The following is a 24,470-nucleotide window of genomic DNA, read 5'->3' as shown; positions in this document are numbered from 1 at the left end:
ACGATAAGTGAACAGCCATATAGAGAGGGACTACTGTACATAATTCTGCTTTGCACCCGTGACTAAATAAAACTGCATACAGACACAACATGGCAGTACTATCATACCTTTACCTGAACAACGTGTTTACTTTATTTGTAGTTGGAGTAGTTAAGGTTAAATGAGATCGTAAGGGTGGGGCCCTAATCCAATAGAACCGGTGTCACCAGAAGATGAAAAGAGACACCAGACACCTCTCCCTCTGCAAGCACATAGAGGAAAGTCCATGTGAGGACACAAGAAAGCAGCTGTCTACAAGCCAGAAAGAGAGGCCTCATCAGAACCCAACCCTGTCAGCTCCTCAATTTCATATGTCCAGACTCTGAAACTGGGAGAAAATAAATGTCTGTTGTTTAAGTCAACTAGTCTATGGCATTGTTATGGTAGCCCTAGCAGACTAATCCAACACTGATTAGTATAAACAAGGGGAACCAGATCACAGTACAGTAATATTTTTCTTGGTAATAGTAATAAATTGGTATTCTGGTTTGTGAACTTGGTTAGAATAATTCCATCCTCTGGAGTCCATTCAGATATACACTTACTACTTCAAATTTACAAGCTAAAAAGCTGAGAAGCAGACACTAAAATGTGGCATCTATACCAAGATCCAGATGCCCTGAGTGGACTAAACTGTGTAAGCCAGACTGTCTTTTATCCCAGAAATACCCTAAGTATTTTTCAGCCCATGTCTTCAAATCACAACATTGAGTACTCAAGCTAGCATTAACATACCCTGTTAATCTTACTCATTATCATTTTCAACATCATAAAAGGACCAATTTTATAGGGCAACAGAAAAACTTGGTTCCCCAAAGCTGCCAATACATCTTGATTGATTTCAGGCCATATCAGAGCAAGCAGCCCTTGGACTAGGTATGTCACCTATATGTATTCCACACCTTAGGCCGAATGCATTCTACCCTATTCTAATTCTATTCTCCTTAACTGAAAGTTGCTTTATTTATTGGAGTTAAAAGAATCCTTTCAGCATCATGTATTTATTAGCTGCACGACTTGAGTAACTAATTTAAGCCTTTGCATTTGAGTTCATTTGTAAAATATCCCCATTTCTATATTCATGTCATCTTTAATTTGTGTGTGTGTGTTAGTTTGGAGTTTCCTCAGTAATTTAGTTTCTCTACTTCAAGAGAAATTATATATAACTGTCATGCACAGTGACAGGTACACAGCAGGCACTTAATGTTAGTTTCTCCAAGCCCATTTCACGAATGTCACAATTTCCCAAAATAATCACAGTGAATTCTTCCCTGAGTAGTCACTTACAGACACTTGTTTTCCACATACTACACATGAACTTGCAAAACTGGTTTCCAGAGAAGCAGCCAAAGAATCAGAAAAATCTTACTTTGTTATGTTGGATAACAAAAATGAATTATCATCAATCTAAACATTTTGAAAAGTACTAAAAGGACAATTTGTTAAAAATCATTATGGAGTAAAGGGCTCTAGCCTACCTATGCAGTTAGGGTAAGAGGAAGTACTAATTTTTAAGGAGAGCCACTTTTCACGGTGGAACGCAGAAGCATAAATTTTGGAAATCTGTGATGGAATAGTGTGTGTGGGAATAAATCCAAAAGGACTGAACGCTCCTCAAACAGGAACCTAGAATATCTTCCTGATATCCAACGGAGCTTACTGTGCAGTGGAAGTGTTGTAATATCAATTTTAACAGCATGTATTGAGAATTAAGTTGTTGAAATAAACTCTATAGGTCTGTGGATGAGATGAGGAGGTAGAAACAGGAAAGCATAATTCAAACATCCAATATAATTTTCATTGTGAAGACATATCTAGATACAAGACATGCTTTAAAAGGCTGTAAACTTGCAGATTTTAAACACAGCTGAAGCATTCAAAATAAAAGGTTGACCTTAAGATATATGGTTTTTTTGTTTGTTTCTGGCAGAAGTCCTTAGAAAATACTGCTAAAATCAGCTCACAAAGGTTCTTTGTAGGCTGTACATCAGTGCTAAGACTATAATAATCCATTCATTTTAAACATTAGCTGCATTTGTAATGCAAAAACAATGTGAAACTAAATTATTGAGTTCTTCAAAGAAACACAGGAACATTTAAGGAGAAAATGAAAACAGCAACTCCCTGAGTAATATAAGAGCTATTAGGGAATTTAACAAGATGAAAAGGAAAAGCAAGTAAGATGAGTGAAACCACTGATTCTAATTTTCTTAGCCACTGTGTTGCAAAATAAAATGAGCACACTCCCACTTCAGAAAATAATCTATCCAAATGATCCCACTTTCTCACATACAAAAAAACTAATAAAACACATTTTTCCATATAAAGCATATAAGGCAGCCAACTTGATTAGTACACCTTTCTTGCTTTCAGAAGTGTGTATCCTTAACTGGATTATTTAGTAAATTTGGTCATAGACTACTCCAAAATAGCTGTAGATTTTCCTAAAATTATTAAGATTAAGAAATTGCAATTTATTCCTGGAAACTTAATAAATAAGTGAAGAGTAACATATCTTGACTAGTGAGGCTTTGATACAGCATAAAGCCAAAGAAAACTCAAACACCACGCGCAATATCAGAGTGACTATCAGATCATCTGACTGAGTCAGACAGTATCTAATACATGCTTGTGGCAGTTCAAGAATGTGTTCTAAGAAGATGCATTATTTGAATGAGAACATATGAGATAAATTCTCTGAATCTTTTTGAACTTTCTAAGTCTTGGGGAATTCAACAAATTAAAACTCCAAGTTAGGATAGAATTTAAGTGTTCAAAATCTCAAAAAATCTCCCAAAAATGGCTTAGTAGGTTATGAGGGTATACATTTCCAGCCTAAACTGTTCCCCATATTAGTGAAGCATGAAGTACACTAACCTATGGGAAGGGGAACCACCAGGTGCTGAGAGGCTCTGGCGCCAGAGCCGGTAGGAGACATACCCCGGAGCTTCGGGGCCAGAAGCACAGCACAGAGTTCCTGTGCGCACGGTGGGGGGAGGGGGGGGTGGTCACAGATGGCTGATCAGCTTCCGCTGAAGTCAGCTCTGTGCGCACAGGCTTGAAAAGCACTTGCCCTGGGACCTGTCTGTTTTCTCTGACTGCTCTTTGGAACCCCCGGCCCGTGTGAAAAAGGCCCCGGCTACCCTGCTGAGGCAGAGGGGACCATGTGGAGCAAAGGCATCCCAGCCAAGACCGGCCTAGCTAAAGAGCCACGCTAGCCCGGACCAGGACTGCCCAACCTAACTCACAAAATCACGAGAAATATCAAATGAATTTTTAAATCACAAAATTTTGGAGCTAAGTTGTTGCACAGCAAAATACTCAATAGTGATAACTGCTACAGTGAAAAGTAAGGAAATTTGGGAGTGTGTATATGCGTGTGGATCGTGCACAATTTTTCACAAGGTGCGTAAAAGAAGCTTTCTCTGAGAACTTGACATTAGAGAAAAGCCACGGAAAAACACGGGGAAGAGCACTGTAGGGAAAGAGGAAAAGAAGTACAAAGCCTTTGAGGTGGGAGCCTGCTGGTATGTTTCACCTACCAACAGCTACTAAGGTTACTGATTAATTCAGATACTTAAATTTATAAAAATTATAGAGTTTTGCAGGTACAGAGATTCTAGCGATATCTGTAATTAGTATAAACTAAAGAAATTCCTCTACCCACAGAAGCAGCGCTAAAATCTCCTAAAAATTAGATCTTAAAAACTTACAAGGGGCAGGAGAACCTTGTATGCTCTCCTGATTACACAGCTTTTGCAATGTGGAGACTTCAAAGTTTGTGGAAGGAAACAGACTCAAAAATGAGGAAAGAAGAGGTCAGTCAGATCCACCAATTCAACTTCACTGGACTTTATTCTGTCTTCTAGACCACAGAGCAGCATCTGACAGAGCTGAACATTTCTTAAAAGAATTCTGAGTAAATCACATGCTTTAAAAGATACCCACCCCCCTAAAATAAATGACAAATCTTGCTCACCCCTGTGCCTCATCTGTGTAGCTGTAACCACTTTTTATTAGTGTTGGATTATCTGATCATTCTTTCTTCAAATACTCATTTATCAGTGTCCTTTGCTGGCTCTCATTTACCTGACCTGACCCATTGCCAGGTTTCTCCAAGTGACTTATCTGATTCCATAGTTTAAAATACTAGCATGGATTTGTACTTCCGGTCCTGAGCTCTAGATTAGTATTCCTAATAAAGTACCACCTGGACGATTCCCAAGCATCTCAAATTTAACATGTTCTTTTTAACCCAGCCTCATGCCTCTTCTGGTAACACACCCAGTCCTCCCCAAACCCTCCCTCTCCCGGTGCTTGGCACAACCATCCACCCAGTTACCACACAGAGAAGCACAGCTATCCCTGACTCCTCACATCTAATTCAGGCCCCAGTACTCTTCCAAATATATTTAGCATCCACCCACTCACGGCTCTCCACTTTTGCTACCATCTGGATCAGGCCATCTTCATGTCTCCATTTCTATTCTTGCCCCTTCAATTCATCCTTCACATATGAGCAAGAGTGAACTTCATATAAATCATGTTACTCCCTACCTGAAACTGGAGAATGACTTCCTATTGCTCTCAGATAAAATTCAAACTAATTTACATAGCCTGCAAAACTCTACATAACCTCAACCACATATGTGTTTCCTACCTAACCTTGTATCACGGTATTACAGGTGTACCATGCCAGAGTCTCAAACAGGCAGATATCCACATTCATTCTCTCTCAGTCCCTTTGTTGTTTCCTTTTTAAGATTTATTATACTGTGTTTATTCTTTCACTTCTGTGTTTATTCTTTCACTTCTGTGTTTATGTTTCTATCAGGCTTCTGACAAGAGTATCTGTTTGTCTTTGTTTCCCACTGTTTTCCCCAGAACCTAGGACACAGGTATTTTGTTCAATGATTGGATGAATGAACAGATGTCAATGCAAAATGATCTTTCCATACAAAGACGTAAGCACTAGAAGACATCCCTAAAAAGCAAACCCCCAGATTTTAATTCTCAAATTCCGTGTTATGGCTTACCCAGATAATGCTGTGGAGAAAGGGAAAAATCCTTCCTTCCTCCGGTTCCTTTTGGCTGGCTGAGGAATCAAATCAATGAGACAGATTGACGAGAGAAAATCAAATTTAACTCCCCAGGCACGGGAAGCCCAACTACATCACAGAGTTCCCGCACACACGAGGGATCCAGAGACAGAAAGGGAAAATGCCGTATATACGTCATTGTGAGCTTAGGATGAGACGGGCACCTTGAGGCTTGAGTGTCACTGCCAGACGATTAGAGCAGTTGTTCCGTAAGCAGTAGTTTGCCCTGCCATACAGACAGGTCAAAGGAGGTTATGTCTGATAATCTCTTATTGTGGGCAAGGCCTCTAATTCAAGTTCTTCTAGAGGTAGTTGGGGGAGGAGAGGCAGGAGTTTCTCTATCCTGCAGGGGTCTCAGTTCACTTCAGCTCAAAATAACCTTCATACCACAAAGGCACACCTTGGGGTGACTCATTCTGGATCCCTATAATGTGAACTATTAACAATAATACAAAAAGGTTAAGAAAATGACCTATAAGAATGACTCATTTTGTTAAGAATCCCACATGTAAAAATCCACAAAATAAAATTGTGTATATAAATACATCTATTTACCGAGATCTCATTAATAATACCAAACAATAACCAAGTAAGCAGCAACACAAAGATGTGCTTTCAAAACAGGGTTGGGAAAGAGTTCATAGCAACTGCTCAGCAGGCCACAGGATGAGGACAATGATGGTAATCATGGTTAGCTGTATGCCAGGCACTATTCTAAATGCTTTATGTAAATCTATTCACTTAACCCTAACAACAAAAATACTGACTACATTGTCAAGGAGGAAATGGAGACAGCAAGAGGCTAAGTAATTAGCCCAACGGTTGCGCAGCAGTAGAGCTGGAATTTGAACCAAGGCAATTTCGCTTCATAGCCTTCTTGACTCTTATCACTACCTACCCAGTCCTTTCAGAAAAATGTGTAAAGACCCAGGTTATTGTTACTAATGAACCTCAAGAACAAGAGAAAACATCACAAAGCATTACTAAAAAATATATGTACTTTTGGAAGACTCCTGACAAACTCCACAGCAATTAGTTACATCAGCTGGGACAGGATTACTCAATCGGTTGCTCTTGCTTAATTTAAAAATGCCTTAAGTTTTAAGAACATCTTTTATCTGATACAGAAAAGTATCACCTATTCAAATTTCCAAAACCTTGAAGAGCATATTTTAAAATGAGCTTTTCATAATAAGGGTTTACACAATACATAATATCAGTTCACTCTATACAAAGGTGCTTTCCAGACAATTAAGTTTCTTGGAGCAATGAACTCCTTAAAAGTTTAGCCCCCCACCCCCACCAAATATTTTCAAGTCTTTGTGAAAGCACAGTATTAACTAACTCAACAACAAATTATCACTTCCATTCATCTAGTTTGTTTCTGAGGTTAGTCTGGATTCTCTAATCTGGAGTTTATTCCATACGAGAGAGAGAGAGAGAGAGAGAGAGAGAGAGAGAGAGAGAGAGAGAGAGAGAGAGAGAGAGAGAGAGACCTGCAAAGAGGGTGTGGGCAAAGCAGCAGTGATAGTAAGTACCTGGCACTACAGGCTCTAAGAAAGGGGAGAGACTAAACAGGTTTTGTAAAATCAATGGAAGCAAAAAGAGTTCCCAAGAAGACAGAGAACTAACTCTTCTACATTGTCTATTTACCCAGAATGAAATAATTACAGAAGTGACTCCACAGATTAAGAGAAAATTAATATAACAATGATGAAATTACAAACAGCTTGGAGAAATTTTTTTAGCAGGAGCAAAGTAATTAATACAGCTTCCTCATGCTTATTAGCAACAACCTTCACTCACTGAGACATGTTACAAAGATCCTGTCTTTTCCACTTGCCAGAAAGAAGACACCTCGATACCTGATAGTAACTAAGCATCAACTCAGAATAACTGTTCTGAAGAATAGAACTAATTTTCTTTCTTTCTAACATTCCACTGCAAATCTTGCCAAGCACAGTATTTTTGTTTTCATTAAATTTACAACTCAATCAGCTAAAAAAAGGGGGGGGGGTGTATATACACATATAGATTTCTTTAAAATATGAGAAATATTTTTTAAATTTAATTTATTTATTTTTAAGGGTGGGGGGAGGCAGAGAGGGGGAGAAACATAGTTCAGTTGCCTCTGGCACACCCCAAACCAGGGACCTGGTCTGCAGCCCAGGCATGTGCCCTGACTGGGAATCGAACAGGCAACCTTTTGGTTTGCAGACTGGATGGAATTCAATCCGCTGAGGCACACCAGCCGGGGCAATACATAAGAGAAACCATTTTAAGGCAAACCAGTAAATATTACCAAACCGTATAAAGATGCCTGAAGACAAGTTAGCAGAACAGAAAGAACACTTGGGAATCTCATTTCCAGTTCAGGTACCGGCACTACCTAAGCCATACGACTTCAAGCAAGCCAATTACTGATTGTTTCTGGGCCTCAGTTTTCTCCTGTTAAATAAGAATCTAACTATATGTTCAGAGAGGTTGCTTCTACTTCTAAATACTGTGTTCAGTAGTTTTCAGTGAAATGATAAAGTGTCTTACTTAATATAAATAAGGCTACTTCTAACCTTTATTTAACTATATGTAAGCACCAAAAGCTTCAGCTTCCTCTGCACTTGTAAATTCTTATGTGGCAATACATGACGACCAGAAAAGACCAGTCTTAAACTCTCAAATGCAAAGCTATACTCATTTTCCAGTCATCTACTTATCAATCAAGGTGACTAACTCAATGTTTTACAGTATCAAACTATTCCTGGCTAGCTTTTATTGCATTCAAAAGTAGGGCAAAGATCATCTCGGTAAAGTGTATAATAATATTTTCAGATAAAGAGCACACAATATAAAACATGAAATTCTGAAACGATGCAAAGCAATAGTATTCTGCACTTACATATGTCCATATTTCAGAGTAAAATAACAATATTTTCATTTATATCATGATTTCACATTTACTATCTCAATCACTGTGACAATCCTATGAAGTAAAGTGAGCTGTATTTTTATCAATACAATCCAGACCAGCTCAGAAAGTCAGGTAACCTGTCAGCCTTCACTTAATAAATGCTGAACCTGTACATCAATCTAGGTTTTCTGATTTAAAGTCTGATGATCTTTTGCAATCCTAAAAAGTGGTTAGAAAATAAGAATCATCAGTTCCTGAATAACTGAATTGAACAAAAATATAAGGTCAGGTTCGGCAATTATAGTCAATAAGCAAATTTACCAGATGTTAAAAATAATAATAACCTCTAATTTATATAATTCCACATCTCAAAAATCTTGTCACCTCGTTTCAGACAAGTGTGAAATTTTTTTCTAAATAAAAATATGTAAATTAAACAAACTGATTAAACTAGCTATAGGTTAACTGTTAAAAGGCATTTATTAAGGACTTCAGAAACTTGGTTCTTCTGGAATGAGAGCCACAGAAACTAACGTATCAAATAGGATATTAATACCATATTAATCAAATAGGATATATCCTCAAAGAAAATGTTTCCATGTTTTAAAACAAATAAGACATAAAAGATTTCCAGTGTGGAGTCATTTCACACCTACATTTGTCTGGATACCAGCATCCGTCTTCCAAAGGTCAATAAAAACAATCTAGAACGCACAAAATGTTCCACAGTAAATAACAGTTTCTCTACCATCATTTCTGTTAATATACAACCAAAATCAGAACTAAGATACAATAGACAGCAGTCAGAACATTAAATTATCATTACAACACTAAAAAACACTTGTACAAGCTTCTCCAAAAGATCAGTGCACTCTGTCTGCAAAATTTCTGACAAGCCCCAAAGGAGAACTGAAGTACAGTAGATTAAAGTTAGGATTAAAGGATCTATGTTGCCCAAATGGGTATAAACAGTGCCAGAGTCTATACATCATTTGATTTCCCAATGAATTTGCAGGAAAACAAAAGATAATAGGGTAAACCCTACTAGAGGTCATAAGTTATCTTAGCAGTGTGACACAGGACCACAAATGGCTTCTTGGAATTTTAGAGATTAAGCCGACCTCCACTGTGATAATATACAGGGGTCAGAGGGGTAAGGGATTTGGAAAAGGTAGAGGACCCCACTTTTCATGAAAGTAGTGGGCGATGTGTGAAGGTCCTCTGCGAGCGATCCTCGCAGCGAAGGCCCCATTCCCTTTAACACCAACGCTTTAGAAGGAACCTACACATCTAAATTGTGTTCAGAAGCGGGTGTGTTCAGCGTCACGCGCTACTGCTTGGGTAAGCCAAGAACCCAAACTGACAGCTCCTGAGAAACAGCTAGGTCATCAGCAGGGGAGATCTCCATTTACCCTCAAGTCCTAGACGCCCGGGAGGGAAGAGGAGACAGGCACTCCACAGAAGCTCAGAACAGGTTCCATATGCGTGGCGCTCACAGAAAAAGGTCGGGAGTCTAGTGTACGTGTTCAGTAACCTGGTGGCCAACCATGGCGAGGTGTCCCAAATAACCTGGCTACCGCCAGACGGAGACGTCCAGAGTCAGCAGCGCCCGAAAACACTGCTTGAAGTCGAAATCGTGGTGCCCCAGATCTGCACGGTCTAAGCAGGCGAGCTCAAGAAGAAGCCAAGCTCAGAGGACAGTGTCAGGTTTCTGCCCGCAATCCCCCGCGCTCGTTTACCTACCCGCTGTGACTCCGGCTTCTCCGGATCTCCGGATCCTGGCAGCGGCACCTGACCGCCTCTCACACCCGCCTCTGGGCTCCAGCCAGCCGGAACTCGTTACGTCACTTCCGGCCCGCGTTCCCCCGGGAGCCTGCCTCCTAAAGAGAAACGTTCCCGCCTCTTTTCGGCAACCTCCGCTGATGGTCGCCGGATTTCGCCTAGGGACCTGTGGGTGGGGCGAGAGGAAGAATGACTGATCTCTTAGTAAGTCCTTATCCGGAACTTGTCAAGGGACCACGGAAGCGGTAGCCAGCGCGTTGGAAGCGTGGTCGCTCCTCGAAAGTGAAGACCCTAAAGACGCGAGTGCGGTGGGGAGAGGTGCTGTAGGTAAGTAGGCCCAGTGCCCCTCACAGGGCGACGGAGAAGGGTGTCGTTCTCCATTCTCTCTGCACTTGGAATGTTTCTTCCCACCTCTTTCCGAAACCCCCCATTGCCACCCCTTCGTCTTTGTAAATTGCCTTCCGCGCACTGGTCGCTGGGGCCACTGCTTGTTCTGCCAGTCGTCCTTTCGAACAAGGGACCGAGATGCTGGGGAGTGCAAGGACCCAGCGTTTTCAGTCCCCAGACAAAGCCTCCGCTCAGGCAGCATCGATGTGCTCGCCCCGATTGTGAAAAAACACCGAGCAGGCCTCACACTCTGCCGAGTACTGTGAATACCCGCAGCGTGTCAAGTTGTTGCCCGAGGTCATGCCTAGAGAAGTAGTGAATTCTTCACTACCGCACGCCAGGCACTGTACTAAACCCTGAGACTCTGACCCAGAGTGATTATGTGTAAGTGCCGCGGCAGCTCTGAAGAATAAGTAATTAAGGCCAGGGATGGTCAAGATTTCAGAATCAGCCATTTGAACTATGCCTGAGCCGGCGAAGAGGATGTTCTTGTTTGTGGTTGTGTGTTTAAGTGGAGGAAAATAAAAATAATAATTGCGGGGAAGGATGGCTGCTTGAAAGGACCTACTAATTTGTTGTGGCTGGACGGCACAGTATGTAGCAGGAGAGTAGACTAGGATGAAGTAGATTGTAACCAGATTGTGTAAATTCGTGCAAAGGGATTTATGTTTTATTCTTTAGGCATTTATCCAGTGATTTCTGAGCAGGGAAATGAGAGAATCAGATTTGTGTTATAGAAGTATAATGATAATGGCAGATGGACTGGAATGAGTAGAGCGCCTTAGCGAAGCAAATGTGGAAAGATTAGAGGCAGTGAAGTTAATTAGGGCACTGCTAGCAGAGATAAGGAGATGGTTTAAGACAGATAAATTCAACAAGTTTGGTGACAAAAACAGGAAAAGTGTAAGGTTACTCAGGAATCAATGATACATAAAAAGGAAGTCTGAGAGGAAAGGGACAAAACTGAGTTCCATTTAGGACCCGGTTTAGAGTACTTCATAGACATCTCTCTAAGTGATGAAATCTAGCAGAAGCTGGTTTGAAGTCTGGAGCCCCAGAGAGGCATTAGGAATCCTCAGATGTGATGATTTGGGAAGAAGTGAGACTGTTCATCTGACAAACTCTTTATTGTCCGCCTCCTTGTACTAGAATGTCAGTTCCATGAAGAGTGGGATTTGTTTTGTTCAGTGCTCCAGCTCCAGAGTCCAGAACAGGGCCTGGTGCACAAGAGGCCCTCAGGAACCATTGATCGAATGGGAAGAGAGTATTTAAGCCAGCACTGTCCAATAGAACTTTCTGTGGTCATGGAAATGTTCTATATTTTTGTCTGATAGAGCGACCATTAGCCACTTTTAAGTCGTTGAGCTATTGAGCACTTGAAATGGGACTAAGTGCAACTGAAGAACTGAATTTTTATTTCATTTTAATTAAATTTAAATAACTACATTTGGCTAATGGCCACTATATTGGACAATGTAGGTAGAGACTGAAAAGAGAGCCAGATGTGTAACCTTAGATAATGCAATACATACAGCAGGGGAAGACAGAGGCAGAGGAGGAAACTGGAGAAAAGCGCTCAGAAAGGTAGGATAATGGGGTGGGTGATAATGGGGTTAAAGCATTCAGGGGACGAAAGTTGAAAGAAATAGTTATCAGTGAGCAGTGCAGAAAACTCAGGATGAGGCTTGAAAGGAGGCGACTGCCTTTGGCTGTTTGCAAGTGTCTGATTCCTTAGCAATTTCAGTTGAGTGGAGAAGGGAGGCAAGTAATTGAAGAAGTTAGAGGTCAGTGGAAGAGGAAAAGTGAGACATGGGTTTCAGGTCCAAGAGGAAAGAAAGATTTTCTTTTTAGGTTGGAAAATGCCAAGGGGCAGTAGCCAGTGCGGTGGGGTTAACGGGTGGAGCATGTTCAGGAGGTAATTGGGTCAAGAGTATTGGTGAAAGGGGTCAAGTGTGGCAGAGGAACTAGAAGGCACCAGGAGGAGGGTTTCCTGGGACAGGATTTGCTGTGAAGCCGTCATTGTCCAAGATTAACTGAGACTACGAGTAGTTCTTTTTACCTTAGTTTCAAGCACTGGGTTTCTCGGTATGTTTATAGTAGATATACAGGAAAGGAGACATGCTGAAACACCTTTTAGTGCAGAGTATTAATTTTAACACAACTGGTCAGTGTGATACCATTATAAAACAATATTATTAATCTTAACCTTGCTTTTACATTTCTTTGCAATCCTGTTGGGGTTTGGTGCAACTTTTATTTCAATCTTCCTCTTCTCAGCTCCAGCTTGACTTCTGTTTGTACACCTCCCTCCTTCCTGGGAACAACTTTCTGCCTCCAAATCCAGACCTACTTGCATCTGAAACTGTCACATTGACCCCTGACTGGGTAGTATCTTGGTCAGGGCGCATACAAAGAGTCAACCCATGAATGCATAAATAAGGGAATAATAAATCATGTTTCTCTTTCTCTCCCTTCCCCCCCTCTCAAAAATCAATAAAGTTAGGTCCTCTCTCTTCTGCTACTTTGTATTAATTTCTCTATCCTGAGCATCTACTTACTTACCTTTCCTCTGGCTCTATTCATTGACATTTAAATATGCTTAACCTTTAAATATATGCATCTTTCCTTTTCTCCATGCGCCCTTCTATCTGTTGCTCCCCCACCCACCCGCTTTTTCACTTTTTTTCTATTTCTCGATCCCACCCCAAACTAGCTTCGGCCCCCGCAACTACCCCACATTAGTTCCTGACCACATTGTCCTGGTCTTCCTGCTTCTGTATCTGTAAAAGCTGGGCATTTAAAAAGGTAGCTCCAGAAAGGATTACAACTAGAGAAAGGAATGAGTGAACTACTATAAAATGCACAGGTACTTCAAAAAGTGTCCAAATATTAAAGGACACTTTAATCCCAGGAAGTGAAAATAGTTACAGGTTTTATAATGTTAAATAGCAATTTCAGGAAAATTAGCATTTTCTGGGAAGGGCAAGGTTTGCATTTGGGATCACTTTTAAATTGACTAGCTGCACCTTTGATTTAGATGCAGCCTTTAAAAATCAGGATATAACTCAGCAATATGTGTTAAATTATACTTTTATAATTTGGATATGAGTTTATAGACATCTTTCTTTTCCTTCAGATAGAGTGTAATCTATTGTTTTCTAACAAATATTAAGGTTTATAGGCCTGGCTTACCTCATTTTTAACTCTCCCAATCCTTTGAGATGTGGAGATAAGGCTTTGAAGATCTGTTTGCAAAGGCATTGTTTTGTTTCTAAACTAGAGATGAGTCATAGGGCACCAGAGCAGTGGTTCTCAACATTATCAAACCCAACATATACTTTTTTATAATGAATCATCTGTAATGAGTGAAAAATGGTTCAGATACTTTAGAATAGTTTGGCAGTTCCTCAAAGTCAGAGTTGTCACGTGACCCAGCAATTCAACGCCAAGATATGTAACCAAGAGAAATGAGAATATATATCCACAGAAAACTTGTACTCATAGCCAAAAGGTGGGAAAATCCCAAATGTCCATTAACTAATGGATAAATAAATTGTGTATATTCATACCACAGAGTATTATTCATCAATAAAAAGGAATGAACAGTGATACATGCTACAAAATGAATGAACCTTGAAAACGTACTAAATGACAGAAGCCTGAAACAAAAGGCCACATATTGTATGGTTTAACTTACATGAATGTCCAGAATAGGCAAATTAATAAAGATAAAGCAGATTACTGGTTGCCAGAGGCTGGGGGCGGGGGACGTGGGAAGCAACTGCTAATGAGTACAGAGGTTTCTTTGGGGGGCGAGGATAACGTTCTAGAATTAGATAGTGGTGGTGGTTGTTGCACAACCTTGTGGACGTATTAAAAACCTCTGAACTGTACACATTAGAAGTGTCAATTTTATAATATGTGAATTATATCTCATAAAGTTTAACATCCCTTCCCCTATACTGTCTTCATATTAAAATAGTTGATATTACTGTGTAATCTAACATGATTTTTTAAAACATTAATGTCCTAATTTTAACATGAGAATAAAAACTTTATAATAATATACAGCATGTTATTTCCAGGACTTGTATCACAGAATCATGAATCCAACAGACTTAAATGTAGAGTACATTTTATTGGTGACTCAAATACCATGAACAGCTTTGCTGGGGTAACAAGAATTTCTAAAGGATGATCTTCCTTTATTTTATATTATACACTTATGGTAAATTCAGTGTATATTAAAACTATCCAAAAAATACTTTGTGTTTGTATGTAAAATGAAATTGGGCTCTAGTCTCACATATTAAGTTGCACCACCCTGGCTGGTGTGGCTCAGTGGATTGAGTGCTGGCCTGCGAGCTGAAAGGTCACTGGTTCCATTCCCGGTCAGGGCACATGCCTGGGTTTGCAGGTCAGGTCCCATTGGGTACATGTGAGAGGCAACTGATTGTTTCTCACACATCTATGTTTCTCTCCCCCCCCCCTTTCTAAAAATAAATAAAATCTCAATAAATTTTTTTAAAGTTTTGCACCTACAGTAATGCCCAATGGGACAAATTTTCACTTGTAAGGCTTATATCATTCCATGCTCAGGTCTAATGTCAGCAAGGCATCTCACTCCAGGTCCATTATGTAGACAACCAGGGACTTCTCTACAAAGCCGGCACCATCCCCAAGAGAACCACTCATTATAAAGACACAATTAAATAAGCACTGCATTCCAGAAGAAGGGTGGAGTTCTTGGTCTCTTTAGATCCTTTGCCCATCTTGGTGAAACAGCATTTCCTTGCTCCACAAGTTAGAGAAGACTGAGGAACAGAGCTGTGTTGTATCCAAGAACAGAGAAATAGTCCTCACATTGAGATTCAAAATGACTAAACTTTCTTCTGTGCTCTTGAATTTTTTCTAGAGAAAAAGTGGTACACTCGTAAGATCCAAAATATATTGCCTTTTTTCTAGATGACCTCATATAGTTTTTTCTTTTATTGATTCTAGAGAGAGGGGAAGGGAGAAAGAGAGAAACATCAATGCTAGAGAGAAACATGGATCTGTTGCCTCTTGCCTATGTCCCAACTGAGGACCAAACCCTGCAACCCAGGCATGTTCCCTGACTGGGAATCAAACTGGCCACCTTTTGCTTTGCGGACAACGCCCAACCAACTGAGCCACACTGGCCAGGGCCTCAGTGTTAACTATTGTTGCTTATATACTATCAAGGTGTTTCATCTGATAAGCCTCTAACTTTCCACAGCTACATGATGATAACAGTTTTCCTTTTCTTTAAGATATTCTCCAAATCCTTGGTTATGGAATATTTGGCTCATCCTGGTGCACTCAGCTTGGCTGCCGGAGTAGCATGTGGCATGTGCCTGGGCTGGGGCCTCCGAGTGCGCTTTGGGACAGTCCCCAAAAGCTCAGTGAATGAGACGCACACAGAGACTGAAGCTGAAGCAAGCGTCTTAGGAGACAGTGGGGAGTACAAAATGATTCTTGTGGTTCGAAATGACTTAAAGATGGGAAAAGGGAAAGTGGCTGCCCAGTGTTCTCATGCTGCCGTTTCTGCCTACAAGAAAATTCAAAGAAGAAACCCCGAATTGCTCAAACAGTGGGAGTACTGTGGCCAGCCCAAAGTGGTGGTCAAAGCCCCGGATGAAGAAACTCTGATTGCCTTGTTGACCCACGCGAAGATGCTGGGACTGACTGTAAGTCTAATCCAAGATGCGGGACGTACTCAGATTGCACCGGGCTCTCAAACTGTCCTAGGAATTGGCCCAGGACCAGCAGACCTAATTGACAAAGTCACTGGTCACCTAAAACTTTACTAGGTAGAATTTTGTATGATGACTGTCCCCCTACCACAAGTGTTTGAAACTCAAATTCTAACAATAAAAGCTGAACTTCTTCCCCCAATTTAAGTATTCTTGAGGTGAAAATCTGTTCATGTTCTTCTGTCATGTACTCGGCACAGTTACACAGTTATCTTGGGCTAAAAAACAAAACATTGGGTTAAATTGTCCTGGTGGTTTAACTCCTGAAACAAAAGAATGAGAGAGAAACAGGTCACGACAAAAATGGGTTACAAGGGAGGGACAGCAATTCCTATGAATTGTTAGGTCCCTCTGCGTGTTAATAGCTCTTCTTCCCTGAGACTGTGCTGCTGTCACCCTTGGAGAAGACCAGTGGTGCAAGGGTAGTCCCACTGGGTGCAACTGCAGTTTGTTTTTACTACCGTAACATTTTGGGCGACTCAGAGGCTACTTTATAAATAGATGGTATAGCCACCCGCAAAGGGTTTAGAATCTAACCCACTGGGTTTTTAATTTGTCTTATAAGTTGAGGTTTAACAGCATTGACATAACCCACTTGCGCAGTGTTTCATGTTCATTTCCCTGACTCATAGTGGCCAAAGGTTCTCAGCAGTGGTTCTACATCAGTCTAAAAATTTGCTTTGCTTTCCCTCTTTCCTCACAGGGAAGGCCTTGAAACTTGTGAAGTGACTTGTATGGACCTGGAAGGTGGTAATAGGCACATGTAAGAATTTATGGTCATTGTAAAGTGGAAGTAGTGTCATCTCAACATCCCACTCTTTACCTAGAACTTCAGGAACTTAGATAATTCAATTACTTATGGGCCACTTTGTTTCCCTTTTGATCTTTCTACACTTAGCATGACATAATTCCAATAATTACTGTGTTACCAGCTGCCCAGAATATAAAGAAGGTTCCCAGCTCCCAAAGCTATATAGCTCCCATCCTTGCAGAGAACCACTCCTGAAAGCCTTTTAGGGGGATCCTCACAGTATATCCCTAAAAACTATGATGATGCCGGGGAGTATTTGGTAACAGGCACATGTTGAATGGCTCCAGCTCTCCATGGTTAGCCTTGGTTAGCGGTTAACTTCACCATAAGCAGCATGACAGCACACCTAAGGTCTGAGGTCAGTGGAGTCTGCAAGCAGAACTCTAAAGACTACTGCAGCCAGTCTTAAAGGTTCTAATGTTTGCTCAGTTTTATACCATTCACACTGGTACATGAGAGCACAGGAGAAATTGTAACTGTGAATGATGCCATAGTAGCAACTGCTTCTAAAGAGTGTTTATGCTACTAGATTCAAAAGTGATGCAACAGCCTGCAACGGAATTGATGAGAACTCAATGCTAAATGCAGGGTTCTGGCTCAGGTAATTTCTGAGGCCTGCCTCAGAGACTGATGGTTCCATGTTCAAAGGACAGTGCATTCCCCATAGAACGGCCTGCTGTGGCTGATTCAAATAACTGTAATGAGTTGTGGCATATCCACTAGGATGAACAGTCCACAGATTCTCGTGATTCTGGCAGTACATCTTGTTTCCAGTTCACCTGCACTTAGAATTACTTTATAGGATTCATAATCTTGAGTTCTCTAAGACTCAGGAGGTCAAAACTATTCTTGTAACATTGAGACATTGTTTTTCTTTTTCATCACGCTGACACAGAACAAACGATGGGTAAAACTGCCGGTGTGCTTCACAGATTGAGGCAGGGCACCTACCTGTACAAAGTGGTTTCACTGCCCTCCGCCCACAGTAAGAGAAAACGTTTCATTTAATGTCCTTGAGGAAGCAATAACAATATTGTTAAATCTGACCCTTGACTATAGCATTAAACTCTTCTGGTGCACAACAAAGTATAAGAAAAGGACCTGTGAGACTGAGTGGTGAGATGAACTAGCTGCCGTTGTCATGGCAACTTTTACTGGCAAGGACAACCCACAAAGGAGTTATCCAGATCTGAGTGTTTGGCTGTAACTGCCTCATAGATAATAATTGACAAGTATTTAGGAAAACTTGTATCTGCCTCTGTAAAGGTTCCCCAAACTTAAGATTTTTCTGATAAGATCAGTGTTTCTCAAAAATGACTTTAAAATATATAACATGTCAACACCTAGATGAACTATGTAACGCAGTAAATCAGTATTTTCCACATAACCAATGCATGAGGGTACAAGTCACGCATGGGTGAAAGACCCATTCAAAGTAAAGACAGACCAATGGATTTTAATGTAACAGTATAAAAAGTTCACTTTTATGGCTTCAGATTCCACATTTCAACTAACCCCAATTATCTGAAAAGGCTATTAAAATTCTTTCCTAATGACAGATCTATATGAGGCCATATTTTTCATATCCTTCAACAAAAACAGGCCACAGACTGAAAATAAAAAGAGATGAGAATCCAACAGTCTTCTGTTAAAGACAAACTTTGAAGAGACGTATGATTAATTCATAATTCTTTGTTAACACAGAATGAGTCTATTACCGTTACATTTAAATGGGTTAATAATTTTTTTTTAAGTTTTAGCTACCAATACAGTAAGTATCAATAGATAGAACCACTACACTGGGAATGTCTGCACACGACTTAATTACAGGAAAGCTAAGCAGCCCTACTTGGAAATCACCGGGTAGTCTCTTGCTATTACACGAATGTCTGTGTTGAAATAGCTGTCAACAATCACCACAGGTTTTTACCTACAAAGGCTGTATTTGGATATTAGGAAAGATCATTGAAAGAATGTTTACCTTCTGAAAAGTGTCCCAGTAACGTCTCCTCTTCCTCTCTCCTGTTTCAGTTACATCTACAGTGCCAAGGACTCTTAGGACCCTTGTTTACTACTTTTAATTCCTTCTAGACTGTCTTATTCAGAATAATGTTAGGAAAGATCCCTTAAAATACAGTTTATTACGAATTCATTCTACTGTTTACTGTACAACACTTATTATTATCCAGTCATGATCTAGGCATTTTGTGATTTAAACATACTCCTGCAAATAATTCTGAAAACTACTTACACTGTTATCCACACAAGAGAACAATCTCAGAAGTTCATCTTGCTCAGGATCTGAACCTAAGTCAAAGCAGTTCAACAGCAGTTTCTCCTTCTACTATGGCCCATTATATAGATGGCTTAAGTGGCAACTCATTATCATAGGCCCAGATTAACACAAGGCTTTTCTTTTGTTTGTTCTTACAAACATTTTTTTTTTTTTAAGTATGCTGTAAGGAAACCTTTACCGAAGTGTTTTAACTTGTTTCTATTAGGGAAGGGAAGGAAAAGAATAACTCCAGTGATAAAAACTGGTTTACTCAAAACTACAGGAAAGGTCTAGAAGAAATGTTGCCTCTGAAAAGGCGTTTTTCACTGGGACCATTATTATTCTCCCTCTTGATTTCGATAATGATGAAGAAAGAGAGCACAGACCCATCAGAAACAAAAATATAGCCAGGGCCTGAACAGCAAGATGTCGTCAGTATGACAAACCAAAAAAAAGGATTTTCTAGCTAATACTCTAATTTCCTATAGGAAAATGGGTGTGGAGGGGAATAAAGATGGGGTAAGAAAAGAGGTTCTTAAGTTTAAATTAAAAACAACAACAAAAAAACCTTATTGGGGCAATACAAGTCTAGGTAGGGGACCCTCTAATACTACTGTGATTAATACTGAAATGAATTTTCATGTAACATTCTTAGCCATTTGCAAAGAGTTGGATTCAAACACTGTTTCAATCACCTTAAACGACCCATAATCTGGGGACCCTTACAATTTCATGGCGAGGACAGCACATTAACTTCATGTTTCTATACTTTCAAGTTAATATAATTTAACATTCCTCACCTGTTACTTAAGTGAAATGCTCAGATAAAACTTAGACGTGCCACTTGGTTAACATGATGGCGACAGGTGGCGTGTAGCCCACGACAGCAATGACTGGTCCTTCACACTCCTGCATGTCCCTTATTCACTACAGCAGTTCTGCACATGATGTGAAACAGTGGCTCACACGTCCCCATCCTGATTCCGCTTCTGCTCTCAGACCTCCCTGCACCCTTGGGATCCAATATAAAACTACCAAAACCATGGTTCTTTTGGTTTATGTTTGAGAGGTATTTAATTAAAACTGCCATTCCACATGTTATTTCCACAGTCCAGTAATTTATTTTAAATTTGAGTAATTTTAAATTCCACAAACAAAACTGAAGAACAGCAATATTTTGTTTGAATTCCCTCTTCTGTACACTCAGTGATCTAAAACACCACAATATCCCACATACACAAACCTCAGGGCAGGGTTAGTAAATACACACAGGTTGGAATCATGGTGCTCTTTGTTCCCGAATGGAATGGTCCCACGGAAAAAGCACAGGACACAGCACAACATAAGGGCACCTGTTACATATGAGGTGAGCAACAACACACTAGCGTTTTCTATATGCGGAACGAGGAAACCTGCATGGGTCAGAGGGCCTTTTATGCTCGTTTGAAAGTCAGGCAAGTTGTCTAATGCATTTTTCAGGTAATTTGGAGAGCACTGCAGTCCAGTGTAGCAGGTGCTGTTAGTGTTGTCTTTGTTGCAATGACAGTCTTGCACGGTCACACACCGATATTTTCGCTTTAGCGTGTCTAGCGTGTCTTTGAATAAGAGATTTAAATGCATTTAGACAATACAGATTGTAAGCTGTTTACATACACTAAATTTAAGAGCTTCGATATTAGTTTGTCTTTAAACACTACAGAGTGCAAATCAGGTTCTTCACAACAGATTGAATATTAAGCAGTTTTTCAAAGAACAAAAGGGAAGAAAAAAGCCCAAGTGAATAAAACATTGAAACTAATCTCCTTTGAAAATAAATTCTAAATGATGCGGAATGTGGAATAAGCTTTTAACATAGGAGATCCAAGTTAATAGTTAGAAACAAAAAGTAGTCCTTCATGAAATAAAGGTTACAAGAACATGTGCCTGTTTTCCTCTGTTACAAACTGAGAAGCGGGCAGAGACGATGTTTCAGTACGAAAATAGGCGACTACAGGATCGGCTTTCCGTCTCACATGCTGTACCCAAAGCCAGGCTGTGGCTGCCCATAGGGTGGCGCAGTATAACCATAGCCAAAAGGCGCCTGGGGAGGGACTGCAACACTGGGTCCCGCTGTCAGCATCAACTGGGGCTGACCTAGAGATGGGAAACAAAAAGGAGCGGGGCAGGGGCAAGGAGGCAGTAAACACTGTTAGTATCGAAGGGTCATCAACGCCAAGCTCCCCTACTCTAGCAGCATAATCAACTTCCGAATTTTGTGGGGGCACTTATGACTTAAAATTTCGGCATGACCATCACCCTAAAGGTCCTGCCTAAAAAGCCAACGAACAGTGCAGAGCCAAATGCCAGAACTCTAACAGTAGTTATGTTATTTCATATCATCTACAGCAATATGCACATGCATGCTTGACACGATCAGGCAAGACATCTGCTAATAAGCCTTTTACTGTTATTTGCAAATACTATGTTATTTCCACATGACAGTATTTGCACATCATGTATGATGACAATATAATTAGCAAAGGAGAACAGTTTTTTAACAAACATGGTTTTAACATAACTTTTAGTTATAAGTTTCTGATGTAAACACATCTAAGTGATAATGGAACCTAATGCATTTTGAGCAAACAGTCCACTACTAATTTAGAGAAAGCGATTAAAAAAAAAAAAAAGACATATTCAAATACACATTAGGTATGAACTACATTACTGTACACAGCATCTTTCAAATCCTTTGTTACCATTCTCAGGAAGTGTGAATAGCTGTTGACCACATACAGAAAGTGACCTAGAGAGAACCTGGCTTATTCGGAGGGAGGAAACACGGATCACCTTGTCCCAACCCACACGAGGACTCAATCTGCCGCTAGAATGTAATCCTAGAGCATGATCTCTCCCAACACAAGTGACCCCTTGTCTCTTTTTTGTGAACCACCACCAAAATTGTCTTTAGTGAGACCATTCTTTTTGGAAACTAGCAGTTTATAAAAATCACTTCTAACCCTTGATACTGACATCTGTCCTGGAACTTCAACCCCACTGTCAACTGCTGACAAGGACCTGTCTATATAAACAGCCTAAAGGCAAACCAAAGTTAGTAGGTGCTTCCAAATCAGCACACCCACTCTGTTTTTGTTCCTACTGTATTTCCTATCTCAAATATGTGAAATATCTTGCTCCCATCTCTAACAATCTACTTAATCTTCTCCAACTTTATCAAAACTACTCTGGTCCTCTCAATAGCCAGTCTTTTATGTTTATACTATAAAGGAGATGATGCATAAAGGATTTGAATATCATCATTTCCTTTAGCAGGATGAGATATAATGGCCATAATTTCATATCCCTCTCCAAAGAACACCTGGTTATAGTGCTCTGACCTATACCCTCAAACTCATTATTCAGATAATCTGCTCACCATTAGTGAAATGGAAAGAAGTATTTCAGATATGCACGTGTAAGAAGAAACTAAATTGCCTTAAACATTCACTGAGTTTGAAGATCCTATCTCTCTGGGGAGTTCTCAAATGGAAACTCTACCCAAGCTTTCTGTCCCAGTTATAATGTAAAGAGAGCATATACTCTTTATGTAAAACAAACTAAAGACAGCCTTGGCACTTCCGCAAATTGAATTCACCAATACGTCTTCCTCAGTCCTTTATGGATAAGCAGTCAATCAGTGACCAGGCAACAGGAAAAACTGAGGTTATGCTCTTAAGTATTTTGAGATTGTCTTTGCATTTAAGATACCTTAGTGAATAATGTCAATGCTTGCTTTAAGACTGATTTTGGGGGGAAAAATGACACTAGAGAGATTTATTAACTCTGTGAACCATTTGCAATTTAGAAGCTATTATTATACGTCTATTTTGAGGCCGAATCCCTAAAGAATGAAACATGTATCTACTGTATTTCTGTGAGGTGAAAAAGATAAAGATTACCATAAACAATAGGTTGCGTCTCTGTAGCTTGTTCTTCTTCTTTTCTCAGTGATTCTGAAGCATCTAATTTATCCACCTGGAGAAAAACAGGTAATGTTACTTAGCACCTCAAAAGTATTATAAACCTAGGTTTATGGCAGAAAGTGGAAAAGCCTTAGTATGTTAAATTTTGTCAAAATAAACGGACTAGAAAAAAACATTCTCAGGCCCTCTCTCAAATTTAATGGCAATGTCCATACTTCAGTCAAGGTGATTTTTAGCACTGTCATTAAAACCCTCAGGAAGGGGGGATTTATAAATGCCATAAAGCGCACACCAGGCTAAAACTGGGCATGCTAGGTTGCAGCCAGCCTGAGGGAGGGAGGGAGGTAATGAAAAGGAACCACTTTTGCAGATGAAGACTAAACCCTACCAAAGATAGTAATAATGAACTCATGACCAGGCAAAGTCCTCCCAAAAGGAAACGATATTCAAAAAAGTAAAACGAGTCTAATAATTGGACAGACATTTGTGCAGCATAAGCTCCCTTTTGCCCAGTGTGCACAGTGAGATTGATGACAGGTACAGACTGAAGCTTAAGACTCAAGTGGCTCCATAGTTGATATTCTTATATAAAGACAGGCTGCATGTTTTTATGCTCTACTTTCTAAGAAGTAACCAGGAATCTTGATTTTGCCTCAACCTCTTTTAAGAAATTTTTTGCTCTTAATTAAGCCCAAGTAAATGGCTATTATATGCAAGCTACTCTAAATAAAAGTGGATACTGTCTGACAGCATAAGACTGTAGGGGAGTTCAAATGTGTTAGTGAAAGGAGGGAGCTAGAATACATAGGTCCTTCCACTAACTAGGTGTGTGACCATCACACTAACCCTCAAAACACTTCCTTGTCTATATAGCAAGACAGCTGAGTGAGATAATCAGCCAACTTCCTTCTAGGACTAAGATTGGATTCTGTAATTCTGTGAAGAATTAGGAAGAAGTGACCTCAGGGTACAGGGATTAGGGAATCTCCACCACACAACTTCCACTTGCCTTTGGAACTATACTATATTTGTCTTTTAAACTATATTTAAAAGGTGGTATATCTCAACCAAAATAAACTTTCACTATACTTGAAGTGAACTTAAGGGTTGGGGTGCAGACTCTCTGGGCATTGAGCACATCCAGGTGAGCAAAGCTCCCAAGATGCAGCGCAGAGCTTACGGCGCTCATGGTGGATTAACCCCCACAAGGGCTCTCAGGCCTGCCGCACTGAGATGCTCCTCCCTGAAAAAGAGCAGATTGGTCCTGAACCAGAAGAGGAAGATGCATAGAAAATAAAAGAAAAATAAAAAGTCCCATAAGGAACTGAAGAAAGAAAAACTTGAAAGTAAATTTATCATAAAATAAATGCTTAGAAAAGTTAAAAAAAAAAAAAAAAAGAAAAAGAAAAGAAAGAACTAGAGGAGAACTTAGA

At 40.1% G+C, this 24,470-nt stretch overlaps 3 protein-coding genes and 1 long non-coding RNA gene across 9 annotated transcripts in view; 2 read left to right on the top strand and 2 right to left on the bottom strand.

The window, feature by feature from the left end:
* VMP1 (vacuole membrane protein 1) overlaps positions 1-9,848 on the bottom strand; it is a 115,002-nt gene extending 105,154 nt beyond the window's left edge. Inside the window, exon 1 of one of the 4 annotated variants that reach the window (XM_090292605.1) lies at positions 9,790-9,848. The gene's annotated coding sequence lies outside the window, so the exon portion shown is untranslated. Of the gene's footprint in view, positions 1-3,752; positions 3,791-8,702; positions 8,714-9,458; positions 9,476-9,789 lie in introns of those variants that run through there. The other 3 variants (XM_090292607.1, XM_090292609.1, XM_090292606.1) reach the window with 3 other exon arrangements.
* Positions 9,561-24,470, top strand: part of LOC149998657 (uncharacterized) — a 16,634-nt gene continuing 1,724 nt past the window's right edge. Inside the window, exon 1 of one of the 2 annotated variants that reach the window (XR_016514308.1) lies at positions 9,561-10,155. This is a non-coding gene — a long non-coding RNA (uncharacterized LOC149998657). Of the gene's footprint in view, positions 10,156-16,696; positions 16,753-24,470 lie in introns of those variants that run through there. The other variant, XR_016514309.1, reaches the window with a different exon arrangement.
* On the top strand, positions 15,480-16,131 carry PTRH2 (peptidyl-tRNA hydrolase 2). The gene has a single exon (XM_090292327.1). The coding sequence runs from the start codon at positions 15,480-15,482 to the stop codon at positions 16,044-16,046; it is 567 nt and encodes a 188-aa protein (XP_090148453.1). The 3' UTR covers positions 16,047-16,131.
* The window catches only part of LOC149998656 (leucine-rich repeat-containing protein 37A3-like), a 25,254-nt gene continuing 20,957 nt past the window's right edge, over positions 20,174-24,470 (bottom strand). For both annotated transcript variants that reach the window (XR_016514306.1, XR_016514307.1), the window contains 2 exons: positions 23,014-23,089; positions 20,174-21,208 (listed from right to left, as the gene is read on the bottom strand). The gene's annotated coding sequence lies outside the window, so the exon portion shown is untranslated. The remainder of the gene's footprint in view (positions 21,209-23,013; positions 23,090-24,470) is intronic.

This window comes from Furipterus horrens, unplaced genomic scaffold (assembly GCF_987537825.1).
Source record: "Furipterus horrens unplaced genomic scaffold, mFurHor1.1.pri manual_scaffold_11, whole genome shotgun sequence".
Taxonomy (NCBI): Eukaryota; Metazoa; Chordata; class Mammalia; order Chiroptera; family Furipteridae; genus Furipterus; species Furipterus horrens.
This window is presented reverse-complemented; position numbering and strand designations above follow the sequence as displayed.